General features: G+C 34.5%; 1 protein-coding gene across 1 annotated transcript in view; it reads left to right on the top strand.

Annotated features, from left to right (window-relative positions):
• The window catches only part of MED13 (mediator complex subunit 13), a 97125-nt gene that overhangs the window by 61760 nt on the left and 18302 nt on the right, over window positions 1–17063 (top strand). The window contains exons 17-24 of the mRNA XM_024127526.3: window positions 4037–4198; window positions 7885–8108; window positions 9747–9936; window positions 10843–11305; window positions 12614–12833; window positions 13498–13689; window positions 14214–14437; window positions 16477–16619. Of these exons, the coding sequence (XP_023983294.1) occupies window positions 4037–4198; window positions 7885–8108; window positions 9747–9936; window positions 10843–11305; window positions 12614–12833; window positions 13498–13689; window positions 14214–14437; window positions 16477–16619 (1818 nt within the window). The remainder of the gene's footprint in view (window positions 1–4036; window positions 4199–7884; window positions 8109–9746; window positions 9937–10842; window positions 11306–12613; window positions 12834–13497; window positions 13690–14213; window positions 14438–16476; window positions 16620–17063) is intronic.

Here is a 17063-nt window from a genome sequence, read left to right as displayed (position 1 = left end):
AGTAACAGTAGTAGTAATAGCAGCAGCAGTAGCATTAGTGGTATTCTGTTTATTTTTATTATTATTATTTGTTTTTAAGATCCAGCTCATCTTGAAAGTTGTCACAAGAAAAAAAACTTTTGTAACTGTGTATGATGATGGATGTTAACTGGACTTACTGTGGTGATCATGTTACAGTATATGCAAATAACAAATCATCACTTCGTACACCTGAAACTAATACAATGTTATGTCAATTATACCTCAAAAAAAAATCCAACTTATTTGCCAAGTAATAGAAAATATTGAGTTGTTAACCTTGTGTGCATTTTTTCTATAACAGTAAAGATTGATGTAAACAGATTACTCTGCCGCCATAAAGATGAATTTCATCCTAAGAATTTATATTGAGAAAATAATTCAAAACAAACAGAAAAGAAATATCTTTATATTTCAATTTAAAATTTCAACATTAAAACAAATAATGCAAAACCTAAATGGGCAATATTGGAATACTTTCTCATTAAATTATAACAGCTTCATAAAGTAGTAGCAAGCTCCTGTATTAGGGCCTTTGCCCTGATTGTTTCCTCTGCCTGGGACACTGTTCTTCCAAGTATTTACATGGGTAACTCTCTTGTCTTTTTAAATTTTGTCAGAAGTCATCTTCTCCATCCTGCTCCTTTTTTTTTTTTTTCCCCGTAGGGTTTGCTTATTACCTTCTAATATACTGTATAATTTATTGATTAATTATCTCTCACTCCATTAAGTTCAGCCTATGCAAGTTCTGTTTAAGAGAAAGGGTTTTTGTCTATTTTGTTTGTTTGTTGGTATGTCCAAGTACCTAGAACAGTTCCTGGCATATAGATGTCCAAGGTGTTGAAATACTTGTTTGAAGGAATTAAAAGTCTACAAACTGTAGTTTGTATAATTTAGTGGTAATGTTTATTTTTCTCAAGCTAGAAAAAGCTTTGTTCCAATTATAAAAAATACATACTTGCTGAAAGGAAAGTTAAGAATCTAAACAATACAGAAAAGTAGAAGTAAAAATTGCCCCCAATATTTGCCCATTCCCATCATTACACCACTCCATGATCACTCATTTTTAAGCAACTTTATTGACATACCATACAATTCATTTAAAGTGTACAATTGAATGGTTTTTAGTATTCACAGAGTTGTGTACCCATCACCATAATCAATTTTAGAACATTTTCATCAACCACAAAAGGAATCCCATGTTTATTAGCAATCACTCCCCATTTTCCTCCAACCACTCCTTCCCAGCACTAGGCAACCACCAATCTACTTTCTGTCTCTATAGATTTGCCTCTTTTATACATTTCAGGTAAATAAAGTCATATCCTATATGGTCTTTTGTGACTGACTTCTTTTTCTTAGAATAATGTTTTCAAGATTTATCCATGTTGTAGCATGTGTTAGTACTTCGCTCGTTTTTATTGCCAAATAATATTCCATTTATGAGCATCCCACATTTTATTTACCCATTCATCTGTTCATGGACATTTGGATTGTTTCCACTCTGGCTGATATGAATAATGGTATTGTGAACATATGTGTACCAGTTTTTGTGTAAACATACGTTTTTATTACTCTTGGGTGGACTTGATAACTCTGTTTTACCTTTTGAGGAACTGCAAGACTATTTTCTAAAGCAGCTGTACCATTTTACATTCCCATCAGCAATGTGTGAGGGTTCCACTTTTTCCATATCCTAATTAACACTTGTCCTTGTGTGTTTTATTATTATTATAATCATCTTATTGGGTTGTGAAGTATTATCTCATTGTGGTTTTGATTTGCATTTCCCTAATAACTAATGAAGTTGAGCATCTTTTCATGTGCTTATTGCCCATTTCTCTTTCTTCTTTGGAGAAATATCTTTTCAGTTACTTTGCCCATTTTTAAATTAGGTTTTTTATGTTTTCATTATTGAGTTGTAAGTGTTCTTTATATCTTCTGGATACAAGTTCCTTATCAGATTATGATTTGCACATATTTTCTCCTGTTCTCTGGGTTGTCTTTTCACTTTCTTGATGGTATCATTTGAAGCAGAAAAGTTTTTAATTTTGATGAAGTTCAGTGTATTATTCTATTTTGTTGTTTGTACTTTTGGTTTCATATCTAAAAAGGCTTTACCTAATCCTAAGTCATGAAGATTTACTTTATGTTTTTTTCTAAGAGTTTTATAGTTTTAGCACTTATATTTAGCTCTGTAATCCATTCTGAATTAACGTTTGTATATAACATAAGGAAGGGGTTCCAAATTCATTCCTTTGCATGTGGATATCCAATTGTCCAAGAACCATTTGTTGAAAAGGTTATCTTTCCCCATTAAATTGTCTTGGCACCTTTGTCAAAAATCAGTTGACCATAAATGTGAAGTTTTATTTCTGGATGTTTACTTCTACTGATCTATATATCTGTCCTTCATGATCACTCTTAAAAATCATTATATATTCTAAAAACCATTGCTTTCCACCAGATCTCAGCATAGAGACCTGGCACTTGTCATGATATACAATTATATTATTTTTCATGCATTCTCCACAAGATTGTAAGATCCCTGAAGACATGAATAAGAATTTATTTACACAGTATTCCCAGCAGCTAGCATAATTCCTGACCCATAGTAGGTCTTCATTAAATATATATTTTTTAAGAATGAGGGAGTGTCTATGGGAATCTCTTTGAATTAAAATCAAACTGTAGTTTCCTGAGCTTCACTCAGATCAGAATTTCTCAGGGTAAGCTCTGTGTATGTGTTTTTTAAAAGTTCCCCATTTGATTATGATAACAACCTTAGCCAATGACAACTTTTTGTAGATTTTATGTAAATAGTCACATATGAATACACATAGTTCTATTTGTGTAAAATTATCTTCCATAGATAGTTTTAAAACCTGTTATTTTATTTATTAGTGTATTAGTCATTAGTCCATTTCAAATAGCTGTTATCACTTTTAATGACTAGTATTCTATTATGTATATAATAGTTTATTTAAACATAATAGTTATTAAGCAGTATATCTGAAATTAAATTACTTCTGATTCTGTACACTATTTAGATATAGGGAATTAAAACGAGAAATAAATTAGGCAATAATAATAATGAATTAAAGTTGAATGATTTAACATAACAGAGTGCTCAAACAGGTTTAATGATACAGCTGAACCATAATGGAGGGACAGATTACTTACATCAGTAATATTTCATGGTTTTTTAAAAAGCCATTTGACATTTAAGAGCAACAGCCCTCCATATCCATCCTGATAGTTGGTCAGAAATGTAGGTCATAATAATTTGATAATCTGTAAATCTGTTAAGTCTAGGTTTATAAAATATCTTCGGATATTACAACACTTTTTAGCAGTGTGAATAAGTTTATCTGTTACTGTACAAGTTGTGTACTTCAGAGTTGTTACAGCCTACTATTTTTCACAAGTTAAGCTTTAATCATTGTAACCAGTCTTGTCCATCTGGTCATTTTACCAAAGTGGTGGTAATTAAGGTGCATAATTTATAACTCATTTCTGTGTGAGGCAAAGTTCTTTCTAGTAAGATACCTATAAGCACCAAAAAAACCAAGATAGGGACTTCCCTGGCAGTCCAGTGGTTAAGACTCTGTGCTTCCACTGCAGGGGGGCACGGGTTTGATCCCTGGTAGGGGAACTAAGATCCTGTGTGCTGAGCTGCACAGTATAAATAAATAAATAGATAAAACAACCAAAATAAATGCAAAAAGGAAGAAATTTATTTGATTAATTTATAAATTGATCAGTGAGCTAGTGAATGACTTTTTATGAAGACGAGTTACAATAACTTTTTTATTGTCTCTTATTGGTTTTAAATACCTAGAAAAACCATTTCTACAGATCATTTTAGATAGAACTTCCTATAGTTCTCTACACAAGCAGATGCTTAATCTCAGTGATGAAGAGCTAAACTTCCCTAGATGTATTTCTTGTTATCATAAAAATTTTTGTGTTGACAATAGCAATTCTTATTCTTTTTTTTTTTTTTAAATGGTTGTAGATGTGAGTATGCAGTGCTCACAAGATATACTTCGAATGCTTCTATCTCTTCAGCCAGTTCTTCAGGATGCTATTCAGAAAAAAAGAACAGTAAGGCCTTGGGGGGTTCAAGGTCCTCTCACTTGGCAACAATTTCATAAAATGGCTGGCCGAGGCTCTTATGGTAAGTAATTTATAGTAATGTGTATTGACTTATTTTATATCATTTCTCAGTTTCTTTGCCCAACTTTAATAAGCACATTTATCTTTAAATATTTTGGTGGCATATGCTTGACTTAAGGCCAGTGTGGTCAATCTTAGCCTTCCTTACTTTGAACGTTTTCAACATTCACTTAACTGGGTTCTCCAATCCCACTTCAGAAAGAACAGCTTGTTTTTACATATTTTACTGACCAGTAAGATTTTATGTGAAGAAAGAATCATACTGCCAAATAAAGACTGAAACACTACTTTTCTTGTAAGTTACTATTTTACAAAATTGAATGAAAAATGGGGTAAAAAAGAGAGGGTAATACTAGTGATAAAAGTCCCCAAGGTCTTCATTTAAAAAAAAAAAAAAAAAGAACAAAGACAGAAATTTGCCAGTTGTGACAAGAGTAGCAAAGGAGTACTCTCAGTATGGTAAACAGTAGATTTATGGTCAACTGTAATGGAAGGAACATTCAAAATGCTTGAACTATCTGTTGAAGATTATCTCTGGGGGAAAAAAACAAAAAAGATTGGGGACTTCCCTGGTGGTGCAGTGGTTAAGAATCCACCTGCCAATGCAGGGGTCACGGGTTTGATCCCTGGTCCGGGAAGATCCCACATGCCGCGGAGCAGCTAAGCCCGTGTGCCACAACTACTGAGCTTTTGCTCTAGAGTCCACGAGCCACAACTGCTGAGCCTGAGTGCTGCAACTGCTGAAGCCCACGCGCCTAGTAGAGCCTGTGCTACGCAACAAGAGAAGCCACTGCAATGAGAAGCCCGCGCACTGCAACGAGAAGTAGCCCCCACTCGCCACAACTAGAGAAAGCCCACGCTCAGCAACGAAGACCCAACGCAGCCAAAAATAAATAAAATTTTAAAAAACCGAAAAAAAACAAAAAAGAGTGTCTCTGAAAGGTGGGATGTAATTGGAACTTTTAAAATATATTTGGAATAATAGTTTTTATACTGAAGTCCTTGACTTTTTTTGCATGGTTTTAGAATGCATTATGTACAGAAGTAGTAGATGATTTGCTCATATTTTCCTTTTCCTCCTTTTATTAATGGCTAAATAATTTAAATTTCATTTTAAAAAACTTGATATTCAATGAAAAATGCAGTTTAATTATAGTATTTATATATATTTTTTCTACTTTTAAAAAAATATTTCAATATTATTATAGTATTTATATATATTTTTTCTACTTTTAAAAAATATTTCAATATTATTGGAGTATAGTTGATTTACAATGTTGTGTTAGTTTCAGGTGTACAGCAAAGTGATTCAGTTATACATATATTCATTCCTTTTTAGTTTCTTTTCTCATATAGATCGTCACAGAATATTGAGTAGGTTTCCTGTGCTATACAGTAGGTCCTTGTTGGCTGTCTATCTCTTATATATTAGTAGTGTATGTGTATGTTCATCCCAAGCTCCTGATTTATCCCTCCCTGCCACATTTCCCCTTCGGTAACCATAAGTTTGTTTTCTATATCTGTAAGTCTGTTTCTGTTTTGTGAATAAGTTCATTTGCATGGTTTTTTTTAAAATTGGATTCCACATATGAGCGATATCATATATTTGTCTTTCTCTGACTTAGTATGATAATCTCTAGGTCCATCCATGTTGCTTCAAATGGCATTATTTCATTCTTTTTTAATGGCTGAGTAATATTCCATTGTACATACATGCTGCATCTTCTTTATCCATTCCTTTGTTGATGGACATTTAGGTTGCTTCCATGTCTTGACTATTGTAAATAGTGCTGCAATGAACATTGGGGTGCATGTATCCTTCCAGATTATGGTTTTCTCCAGATACATGCACAGGAGTGGGATTGCTGGATCATATGGTAGTTCTGTTTAAGGAACCTCCATACTGTTCTCCATAGTGGTTGTACCAATTTACATTCCCACCAGTGGTGTAGGAGGGTTCCCTCTTCTCCACACCCTCTCCAGTATTTATTGTTATAGTATTTTTACGTTCCTTTTGAAGCCAAAATAGTAGACACACCCAGAGTTCTACACCTTACTGTTCAGTACATTTGAGCTTTTTTTTTTTTTTAATGGCTGCATATATTCCATTGTTCTTTACATATGTTATTTTACCAGTCTACTGTTTATGGACTTATACATTGTTTGCATCATTATCATTACAACTATTCTAGAATGTACACAATCCCTGGCTTAAAGCATGTGTATATTTAAAAATATATATATTGCCAAATTACTCTCTCTGATAGTGGTTTAAACTCCCACCAATAAAATGCTTATTTCCCCAAACCCTTGTCAGTAGGGTGCTGAGTAGATGGGAGAAACTGCTTTGTTTCATTATAGTTTGAGAGGTAGACTAGTACAGACTTTGAGGGTAGATTTCCTAGATTCTAAATCCCACCTCTGCCACTTCTTATGCGATACTGGACATGTTTAACGTCTCTATTCATGCTTTCTCATCTCTAAAGTAAGGTTGATATTAGTATCTGCTTCATGGTTTTTGTGGGGATTAAATGAGTGAATACATGTAAAGATCTTTGAACATTACCTAGCACATAGTAAATGTTATAATTGTTTGCTATTAATTATTTTAAATTCCTTGCTCTTAATAAGATTGAGCATATTTTTATGTATAAGAGGTATTTCTGTTTCTGTGGACTTTGTTCATATCCTTTACCTGTTTTTCTGTTAGGATGTTGATCAATTCCTTATGGATTTATAGGTCCCCTTTCTATGGTAAGGAAATTAACCTTTTGTTATACACATTGCAAATCTTTTTTCCAATTTATTGTTAATTGTTTGGCTTTGTTTATAGTGTTTTTGCATGCCAAAATTTAAAATTTATGTTGTCAGATTAATCAGTTTTTAAATGGACAGGTTTTACATTATGCTTAAAAAGGCTTTCCCCAGTCTGAGTTTATTCAAAATAAAATGACGATATAGGTGAAGGTGATTAAGAGGTACAGACTTCCAACTATAAAATAAATAAATCATGGGGATGTAATGTACACATGGGGAATGTAGTCAGTAATGTTATAACAACTTTGTACGGTGACGGATGGAAACTGGTCTTATTGTGGTCATTATTTCATAATGTATAAAAATATCAAATCGCTATGTTGTACACCTGAAACTAATATAATTTTTTTTAAAAACCCTCCCATATCTTCTTTTGTACTAATAAGTTTTTCGTTCTAATTAATGTTTTTACATTTAAGTGAAGGTATAAGTCATATATTTTATAAAAGGTCATTTAGCAAATTCCTAACTGTGAAAGTCTCAATCACTGTCTTTTATGTATTTTTGTCTTTAATTAAATATTTTTACTAATAATAATGACTACATTAACTCTTGACATTTAAATGTTCCTCTTGGGACTTCCCTGGTGGTCCAGTGGTAAAGAATCTGCCTTCCAATGCAGAGGACACGGGTTTGATCCCTGGTTGGGGAACTAAGATCCCACATGTGGAGGGACAGCTAAGCCTGCGCACCACAACTACTGAGCCCGCGTGCTGCAACGAAAGAACCCGCAGTGAAGATCCTGCATGTCGCAACTAAGACCTAACATAGCCAAAAATAAACAAAATTTTAAAATATTCTAAAAATAATATATAAAAATAAATGTTCTTCTTTTAAATCTTTAATTAAAATATGTCTTTTCTTATTTAGGAACTGATGAATCCCCAGAACCACTGCCAATCCCCACGTTTTTGTTGGGTTATGATTTTGATTTTCTGGTGCTTTCTCCATTTGCTCTCCCTTATTGGGAGAGACTTATGCTGGAACCCTATGGATCTCAAAGAGATATAGCCTATGTTGTACTATGTCCAGAAAATGAAGCCTTGTTAAACGGAGCCAAAAGCTTTTTTAGAGATCTTACTGCAATATATGAGGTGGGTGCTTAAAAAGAGGTGTCTTTTTAAAACTACCTTATGATTTGTATGTTTAGATATAAAATATACTGGATATTTCAGTTGATTGGTAAAGAATAATAACAATGTCAGACTAGATGCTTAGTTCTCATACAAGCCAGTTACATTCTTTACAGCTTTGAGCCAGACCCTTTGTTAGATGTGTGCGCCATGGGTCACCGTGGAAATTGCCATACTGGGGGAAAACCGTTGAGAGCATGTATGTCCCATTTAAGATAATCTTTTTCTGAAACAAAGGGTAGCATTGTAAATGGCCAGGAGAAAATTACATTTATAAAAATTCTAGTCTTGATTCTCTAGGACCTCAGGTTTAGACACTAGGCCTTAATTTCCTCATTGTAAAATAAAGCTATGATAGGCCTCTCTAAGATCCATTTTATTTCTGAAATTCTTGGCTGGTCTTTTTAAGTTATAATTCTCATGTTGTATCCATCACCGAGTACAATGATTATAAATTTTAAGTACCCTGGAACATAAAGTCTTAACTTCATTTTATAGTCATTCCTGAATATCCTCAGGGTGTTGGTTCTAGGACCCCTTGCAGACACCAAGATTTATGGATGCTCAATCTTACATAAAATGGCATAGTGTTTGTATATAATCTATACACATCCTCCCTTATACTTTAAATCATCTCTAGATTACTTATAGATGATATTTACATAGCATTACATGCCTAATGCTATGTAAATAGTTGCAGACATGGCAAATTCAAGTTTTGCTTTTTGGAACTTTCTGGGTTGTTGTGTTTTTTTTGAATATTTTTGATCCATGGTTGGTTGAATCTCTGGATGCAGAACCCAAGGATACGAAGGGCCAACGGTATCTCCCTTTTCCCACAAATGCTTGGAAATCTAGTCTTTAAAATTTAGTTTTACAATCTGAATCATTAGTTTGTGCTGGTTTAGCTCCTCATTAATGTTCTACTTAACTTTAATTGCAAGGTATCTGTAGTGTGTTTTGTAAAATTAAATATTTCCAAAGAGTGTTATTTAGAACACTAGTCCTGCAAAATCTTCCCAGAAAAAAGTTCCATAGTTAGATAGGTTTGGGGAGACATTGTGTATCTATTTACCTTTTAGAGATTCACTATACATGTTAGATTATTAAAGCCTTTGAAAGTCTTACAGTAAAGAAATCCTTTGTCTAAACTTCCTTAATCCAGTGTTGCAAACCTGTTTGAGATTGGGCTTCCTGTAACAAACATTTGTGGCCTGCAGAATTGGAGGGAGAGCTGGATAATGCATTTATATACATGAATTGGGATGGATGTACAACTTAAAATGACTGCATATTCATGCTCAGTTATTTCTGTATTCTATAAGTTTTCGTTATTCAAACTGTGTGGTTCTAGTGCCATTATAATCTAGGTGTTTTATTTCATTGGAGATATTTTAATTTTGCTAGAATTTCAATGGATTTCTAATGTAGAAAAGTAAAAAAGACCTGTGGCACCATTTCACCTTGATGTTATTATTGCAAATGTTAATTATAAATGATAAAGCTTATTTTTAAATAGCTTAAATCCTTTATTTTATGATATGAACTAAAAAGCTATAGCAAACTCACTAATTCTGATTTCTGTATCTGTATTTGTAGTCTTGTCGATTGGGTCAACATAGACCCATTTCTCGACTATTGACGGATGGGATCATGAGAGTCGGATCTACTGCATCAAAGAAACTGTCAGAAAAGTTGGTAGCAGAATGGTTTTCTCAGGCAGCTGATGGTAACAGTGAAGCATTTTCTAAACTCAAGCTTTATGCACAAGTCTGCAGATATGACCTAGGTATTGAATTTGTATTTATTGTATAAGGTCATTTTAGCAAAGTATGACCCTGTCCACCAGCTTTTTGTAAATAATATTTTAATGCAGCACAGCCATGCTCATTTATTTACAGATATCTATGGCTTCTTTTATGCTACAAGATCAGAGCTGAGTCGTTGTGACAGAGACTGTGTAACTTGGAAAGACAAAAATATTTACTCTCTGATTCTTTACAGAAAAAGTTTGTTGATCACTACAATAGGGATCCCATCAAGTAGGAATATTTGTGTTTTTCTTTAAGTTTATTAAAATTAAGATTTTTGATTTGTTAATGGTTTAGAGGTAAAACAACTTGTAGTTCCTTCTGCAACACAGAGAGACAGTTCTTTGTTGGAATTAAGAAAATGACAGCTACTGAAGACTTGCTTTTAACACCCTTGAATTAAATATCAATGGACTTACTTTAGACTTAATCCAAAGAGACACAGAACCAAAACATTGAACCTCATTAGACATTCCTATAATTTGAACCCCATAACATTCCTCCATTTTATATTTAATTAGCTCCCAGTATAGTCACTATTCAACTTGTGACCTAGGAACTTGTTGAATGGTTTAATGAAAATTTGCTAGATACTGTTATTTTTATTTAATTAATTATGCCTACAAAATAGAATTTTATTATATTTCATGGAAACCATTTCTTTATTTTGTATAAACTGGTTTATTTTTCAATTCCATTTAAAAAATTTTTTCACTTTGTAGTGGAAATAGAAAGCTAGTGTTTGCTACACTGTTAGCAGGCAAATTAGGGGGAGGGTAATCACCAAAAGAATATAAACTAGAAATTATTATTCACATAGTAGATTAAACAAAGAACCAATCAGTGAAATAAAGAATTAAATATCCTGTTTTTATTGTCTTTAGGTCCTTACCTTGCTTCCCAGCCATTGGACAGCTCTCTACTTTCCCAGCCAAATTTAGTTGCCCCTACAAGTCAGCCTTTGATTACTCCACCTCAGATGACAAGTACTGGAAATGCTAATACTCCATCTGCCACCCTAGCATCTACAGCGAGCAGCACTGTGACAGTGACTTCAGGTGTTGCCATGTCTTCTTCAGTTGCCACAGCTAACTCAACTTTGACCACAACCTCAGCTTCATCTTCATCATCCTCCAACTTGAATAGTGGAATGTCATCAAATAAACTACCTTCATTTCCACCCTTTGGCAGTATGAACAGTAGCGTTGCGGGATCCATGTCTACGCAAGCGAGTACAGTTCAGAATGGCCAGCTAGGAGGGCAACCGCCATCAGCTCTACAAACAGCTGGGATTTCTGGAGAGTCGTCTTCGATTCCCACTCAGCCACATCCTGATGTGTCTGAAAGGTATATTTAAATATACTAACCTTTGCAGAAATATAAATATATGCTGCTTCTTGTCCAAATAACATAAAGAGCCTTTGGTCTTATCCTTGAAATTTTAGTTTTTATAATGTCGAATATTTTACCTATAAAATTATAATGAAGACTCTTCATAAAGTCTTTATCATAGAATCTCAGGGTGGGAATGAAGACCTTAAAAACCATTTAGTCTAACTGTCCTGTGATGTTTGAGTCTGTTCTGTGACATAACCGTCAAGTAGATTTGCCTATGCAAATCACTCCAGTGATTTAGGAGTCACTATTGAATGACCCTGTTCAGAGGCATAAGAGTTGTACCAGGATTTGAATCTGTCATTTACTGGCTATGTCACTTTAGGAAAGTTACCTAACGTTTTTGAGCATGTTTTCTTATCTGTAGAGTGGGAGCAATAGGGTATAATGTATATTATGCTCTTTACAAAATGCTTCCACTTAAGTTATTTATAATGACAACAATGATGGTGACAGCTATCTTTATTACTTTTATGAAGAAGGTATTCCCTTTTGATTTATAGGTTAAGTTAGCCTAAGCTTGGTTATATCTTTCAGCTACCCGGATGCAGTTTTGCCCAAAGTTATACTTATATGTGATTAAAAGCAAACTCTTAATTACCCAGCTAGATCTTCCATGTTGGACATCTAAATAGATTTGTAGTTTTAAAAAATCATATCACCATCAAAGAATGAAGCTTAATCACCATTGAAGTTATGAAGTATGAAATGAATATGTATATTCTAAAAATGTAACAGAACATTGACTAAGTCTGGAGAATTGGTTTCTTTTTGGTCGAGCTCTGCTTCTAGCCAGCCTTGTGATCTTGGGCAGCTCATTTAACTTATCTTTGTCTCAGTTTATTTTTTATTTTTTATTTTTGGCCACGCTGCGTGGCATGTGGGATCTTAGTTCCCCAACCAGGGATCGAACCCACACCCCTTGCATTGGAAGAGGGGAGTCCCTTTGTCTCAGGTTTATCACTTAAGCACTAAGCTCTCTGACGTTTCTGATGCTCTGTGGTTTTAAGAATTCTGTTTCTTCTTTTTAATGCAAGACCTCTTAATGCCAAGGGTCTTTGTACACCATCAAATTGTGAACTTTTTATGGTTCTCTTTGGAGAGAAAGATGTCCCTCATTTTTAGAGAGGCTCTCAACACCACACGCCCCCCCCCCAAAAAAAAGGGGGGAAAGGGTATTAAGAACCTGCTTTGATGCTATTCCGAGAAGGTACAGTAGAACTTTTTCCCTAACTGTCTTATTTCTACTTCAAATTTTAGCACAATGGATCGGGACAAAGTGGGCATCCCCACAGATGGTGATTCACATGCAATCACTTATCCACCTGCAATTGTTGTTTATATAATTGATCCTTTTACATATGAAAACAAAGATGAGAGCACTAATTCTTCTAATGTATGGACTTTGGGGTTACTTCGATGTTTTCTGGAAATGGTCCAGACTCTTCCTCCTCATGTTAAGAGCACTGTTTCTGTACAGGTGAGAATGATAAATGTTACAAGTTAAATTTATTTAAAACGGTTGATGTTGATAGAAGTTTCAAAGTTACTATTCTGTATCCACATTGATTTTCTAAAAGCCAGGTTCTATTATATTGGACTTTACTATAAATGATATTATAATAGAAATCTTAGTTTATAAAAGATAAACTTGCAATCATACAACAGTAAGAATAGAGAATAAAAAGACCACATTAAGTATGTTAAATATCTCCCCATGTTACTTGTATAAACTAATTTTTAAATTCATAAGCTTAAATAGGAAAAGAATGGACTTGTATAAACTAGAGTTCTAAATAAGAGGTTACAAACTAGAAGTAGAGAGAAATTAACCATATTAAGTTGTATGCAGAGAATTTGAATTATTCTTTATAGACTACAACAGGACTATGGCAGTCAATGGCAGTATTGATCAGTATAACTGCTATGTAGAAATGTTTAAAGATTTTTACATAACTCATTAATAAAATTGAGTATTCTTTAAAAAGCTATATAATAGATAAGAAAATATCATTCTTTAGATTATCATTTTAATTAGGTTTTGTTTAAATTTTCTAATAAAGTGTTTAGAGTTTTAGACTCACTGTTCTTTTTATTCTCTTGTGGAAAGTTTAACATTTGTAATATTTGCCTGTAATTCTTAGATTGTTCCCTGTCAGTACCTGTTGCAACCTGTGAAGCATGAAGATAGACAAATCTATACCCAGCATTTAAAATCCCTGGCTTTTTCAGCCTTTACCCAGTGTCGGAGACCACTTCCAACATCAACCAATGTGAAAACATTGACTGGTTTTGGTCCAGGTTTAGCCATGGAAACTGCTCTTAAAAGTCCTGATGTAAGTATGTTTTCCATTACCAAAGTTATTGAATGACTTACATTTTATGATTTTATGCAAAACTAAGTGCAGGTCTCTGATTAGCTCTCATTTTCCAGTTATCTTATAATGGGTAGATATACTATATCTTTCTTTTCTTTTTTTTCTAAAATTAATTTATTTATTTTTGGCTGCGTTGGGTCTTCATTGCTGCTCATGGGCTTTCCCTAGTTGCGGCGAGTAGGGGCTACTCTTCGTTGCAGTGTGGGCTTCTCATTGCGGTGGCTCCTCTTGTTGCAGCGCACGGGCTCTAGGCCCATGGGCTTCAGTAGTTGTGGCATGCAGGTTCAGTAGTTGTGGCTCACGGGCTTAGTTGCTCTGTGGCATGTGGGATCTTCCTGGACCAGGGCTCAAACCCATGTCCCTTGCATTGGCAGGCGGATTCTTAATCACTGCGCCACCAGAGAAGTCCCTATCTTTATTTTCAATAAAAGATTTTTCTGTGATTGTATAGTACCGTAGTAACTTAATTTTTTACTTTACAGAGACCAGAGTGTATTCGACTTTATACACCTCCTTTTATTCTGGCTCCAGTGAAGGATAAACAGACAGAGCTAGGAGAAACATTTGGAGAAGCTGGACAGAAATACAATGTTCTTTTCGTGGGCTACTGTTTATCACATGATCAAAGATGGATTCTTGCATCTTGCACAGATCTATATGGAGAACTTTTAGAAACTTGTATCATTAACATCGATGTCCCAAATAGGTACTTTTATTTCCTTAAATGTATCATTGTATCATCCCTTGAAAAAAAATTCATACACACACACAATTCTGTTTCATTTTTAATGAATAGAAAATGGTTTCGAAGGTATATGTATTAAAATATTAAGTCTTGGAATTGTGGGTGCTTTTCATTTCTTTTGTAGTGAATATTTACATTGTATAATTTAACGGACTCAAAAATAATTTTGATTATCTCGGTTACATAGACAAAAGAGGTTAAAGCCCCTATATTCTGTGTAATAAACCTTGAGGTAATGATTTTAGCCTAACAAATTTTGAAACATGGAACTAGAAAGCCATCTGCAAATTAAAATCCAGTAAGGCATCCTAGAACATTGACTTTTCTCATATACCATCTAAGATATAGTCCCTAATAAACTGAGTTAACTTTCTTTACTAAAACTTTTCCTATTTAAATGTTGGAGTGTCTTCTGAAAATGGTGGCCACCTTTTTAGAATTCTTCTTGAGAGTAGTTAGGTATCATGACCAGTTATTCATGAAGACTGTAACTAATAGGTCAGAAAAGATGAGCCTCATATTGAATTATCACTTAATAGATACTTCTAATAACATATTTCAAGGCTAGTGAACACTGCCTAAGAGAACCTGAAAAATCCATGAAGTAACTAATTTTCAGATTTCATTCTGTTTTTTATTTTCTTCTTTATTATCTAAACGTTCTGTTCTTTTAAGTTTAGAAATTGGTTATGTGCAAAAAAACTTAGTGATTATTTGGTTATAGTGGTGCTGAAGAAACAGAATATAGAAACATTGATCTGTGAAGGATGAGAAAGAGAATAGAGAAAGAATAATACCACCTTCCCAATAAAAAAATAGTGTATTGCCATTTTACTGAAAGTAGAAGTGAGATGATAGTTAAGAGGTCCAACTCTAGAGTCATAGAGATCTGGGTTCAAATACCAGTCCTGCCACTTACTGGCTGTGTGATCTCGACAAAATTACCTTATCCAACTGAGCTGTAGCTTACTTCTCTGTAAAATTAGGAGGATAATTTTATCTGCCTTATAGGGTTGTTAGGATGAAATGAGGTATTACATGTAAATTGATTGGACATACTGCTTGGTACATAGTAAGTACTCAATAAATGGTAGCTACTGTTGCTCAGCCACAGAGCACTTAATGTTATGTACTTGCCTAATAAAGGACGTGCGTGCAGAAAACACAGCATTGTTTGTTCTGGGAAGTGTGGGGGGGTTTGTTCGATGTTCTTCAATTTAAAGTATGAAGCAAGGGACTTCCCTGGTGGCGCAATGGTTAAGAATCCGCCTGCCAATGCAGGGGACATGGGTTCGAGCCCTAGTCTGGGAAGATTCCACATGCCGCGGAGCAACTAAGCCCGTGCGCCACAGCTACTGAGCCTGCGAACCACAACTACTGGGCCTGTGCGCCTAGAGTCTGTGCTCCGTAACGAGAAGCCACCACAATGAGAAGCCCGCGTGCCGCAATGAAGAGTAGCCACCGCTCGCCACAACTAAAGAAAGCTCGTGCGCAGCAACGAAGACCCAACACAGCCAAAAATAAATAAAAATAAATAAATAAATTTATTTATTTATTTAAAAAAAAAATAAAGTATGAAGCAAGGGTTGGCAAACTCCAGGCCATAGGCCAAATCTGGCCACACTCATTTGTTCAATTATTGTCCATGGCAGCTTTAGTGCTGCAGCAGGTTGAATTCTTACAGAAGAATCTTGATGGCCTGCAAAGCTTAAAATGTTGTCCCTTTAAAGAAAAAGTGTGCTGATCTCTGGTATAGAGCAGTGTTTCTGGTGAATTTTGGTGGTTCTTGGACAATTTTTAATTTTAAGTATATATTTTAATATGTATTAAACAAAATACAAACTATCATGCCAAACCTATGATTTTATATACTTGCTTAGGACTTGTGTAAAAAATATCAAGCATTAAAATGAAGGGACCAGTTTTTCACAAATTTGAGCTCTTTTGAAATGTCATCATAGGAATTTTAGATATATTTATGACTCTATTCCATACAATAGGGCTCGTCGGAAAAAAGGATCTGCTAGAAGATTTGGTCTACAGAAACTTTGGGAGTGGTGCTTAGGACTTGTACAAATGAGTTCATTGCCATGGAGAGTTGTAATTGGCCGTCTAGGAAGGATTGGTCATGGAGAATTAAAAGGTAAAATTGTGTTTATATTATTTAATACTTAAATTTCTGTGTTTTTTTGAATTTTTTTTTATACAGCAGGTTCTTATTAGTCATCAGTTTTATACACATCAGTGTATACATGTTAATTCCAATCGCCCAATTCATCACACTACCACCCCCCCCCCCCCACCCCACCCCCCGCGGCTTACTCCCTTTGGTGTCCATACGTTTGTTCTCTACATCTGTGTCCCAACTTCTGCCCTGCAGACCGGTGCATCTGTACCATTTTTCTAGGTTCCGCATACATGCGTTAATATACGATATTTGTTTTTCTCTTTCTGATTTTCTTCACTCTGTATGACAGTCTGGATCCATCCATGTCTCAACAAATGACCCACTTTCGTTCCTTTTTATGGCTGAGTAATATTCCATTGTATATATGTACCACATCTTCTTTATCCATTCATCTGTCAG

This window comes from Physeter macrocephalus, chromosome 14, assembly GCF_002837175.3.
Source record: "Physeter macrocephalus isolate SW-GA chromosome 14, ASM283717v5, whole genome shotgun sequence".
Classification (NCBI taxonomy): Eukaryota; Metazoa; Chordata; class Mammalia; order Artiodactyla; family Physeteridae; genus Physeter; species Physeter macrocephalus.
Note: the sequence above shows the minus strand (reverse complement) of the source record. Positions and strands in the feature narration are given on the sequence as shown.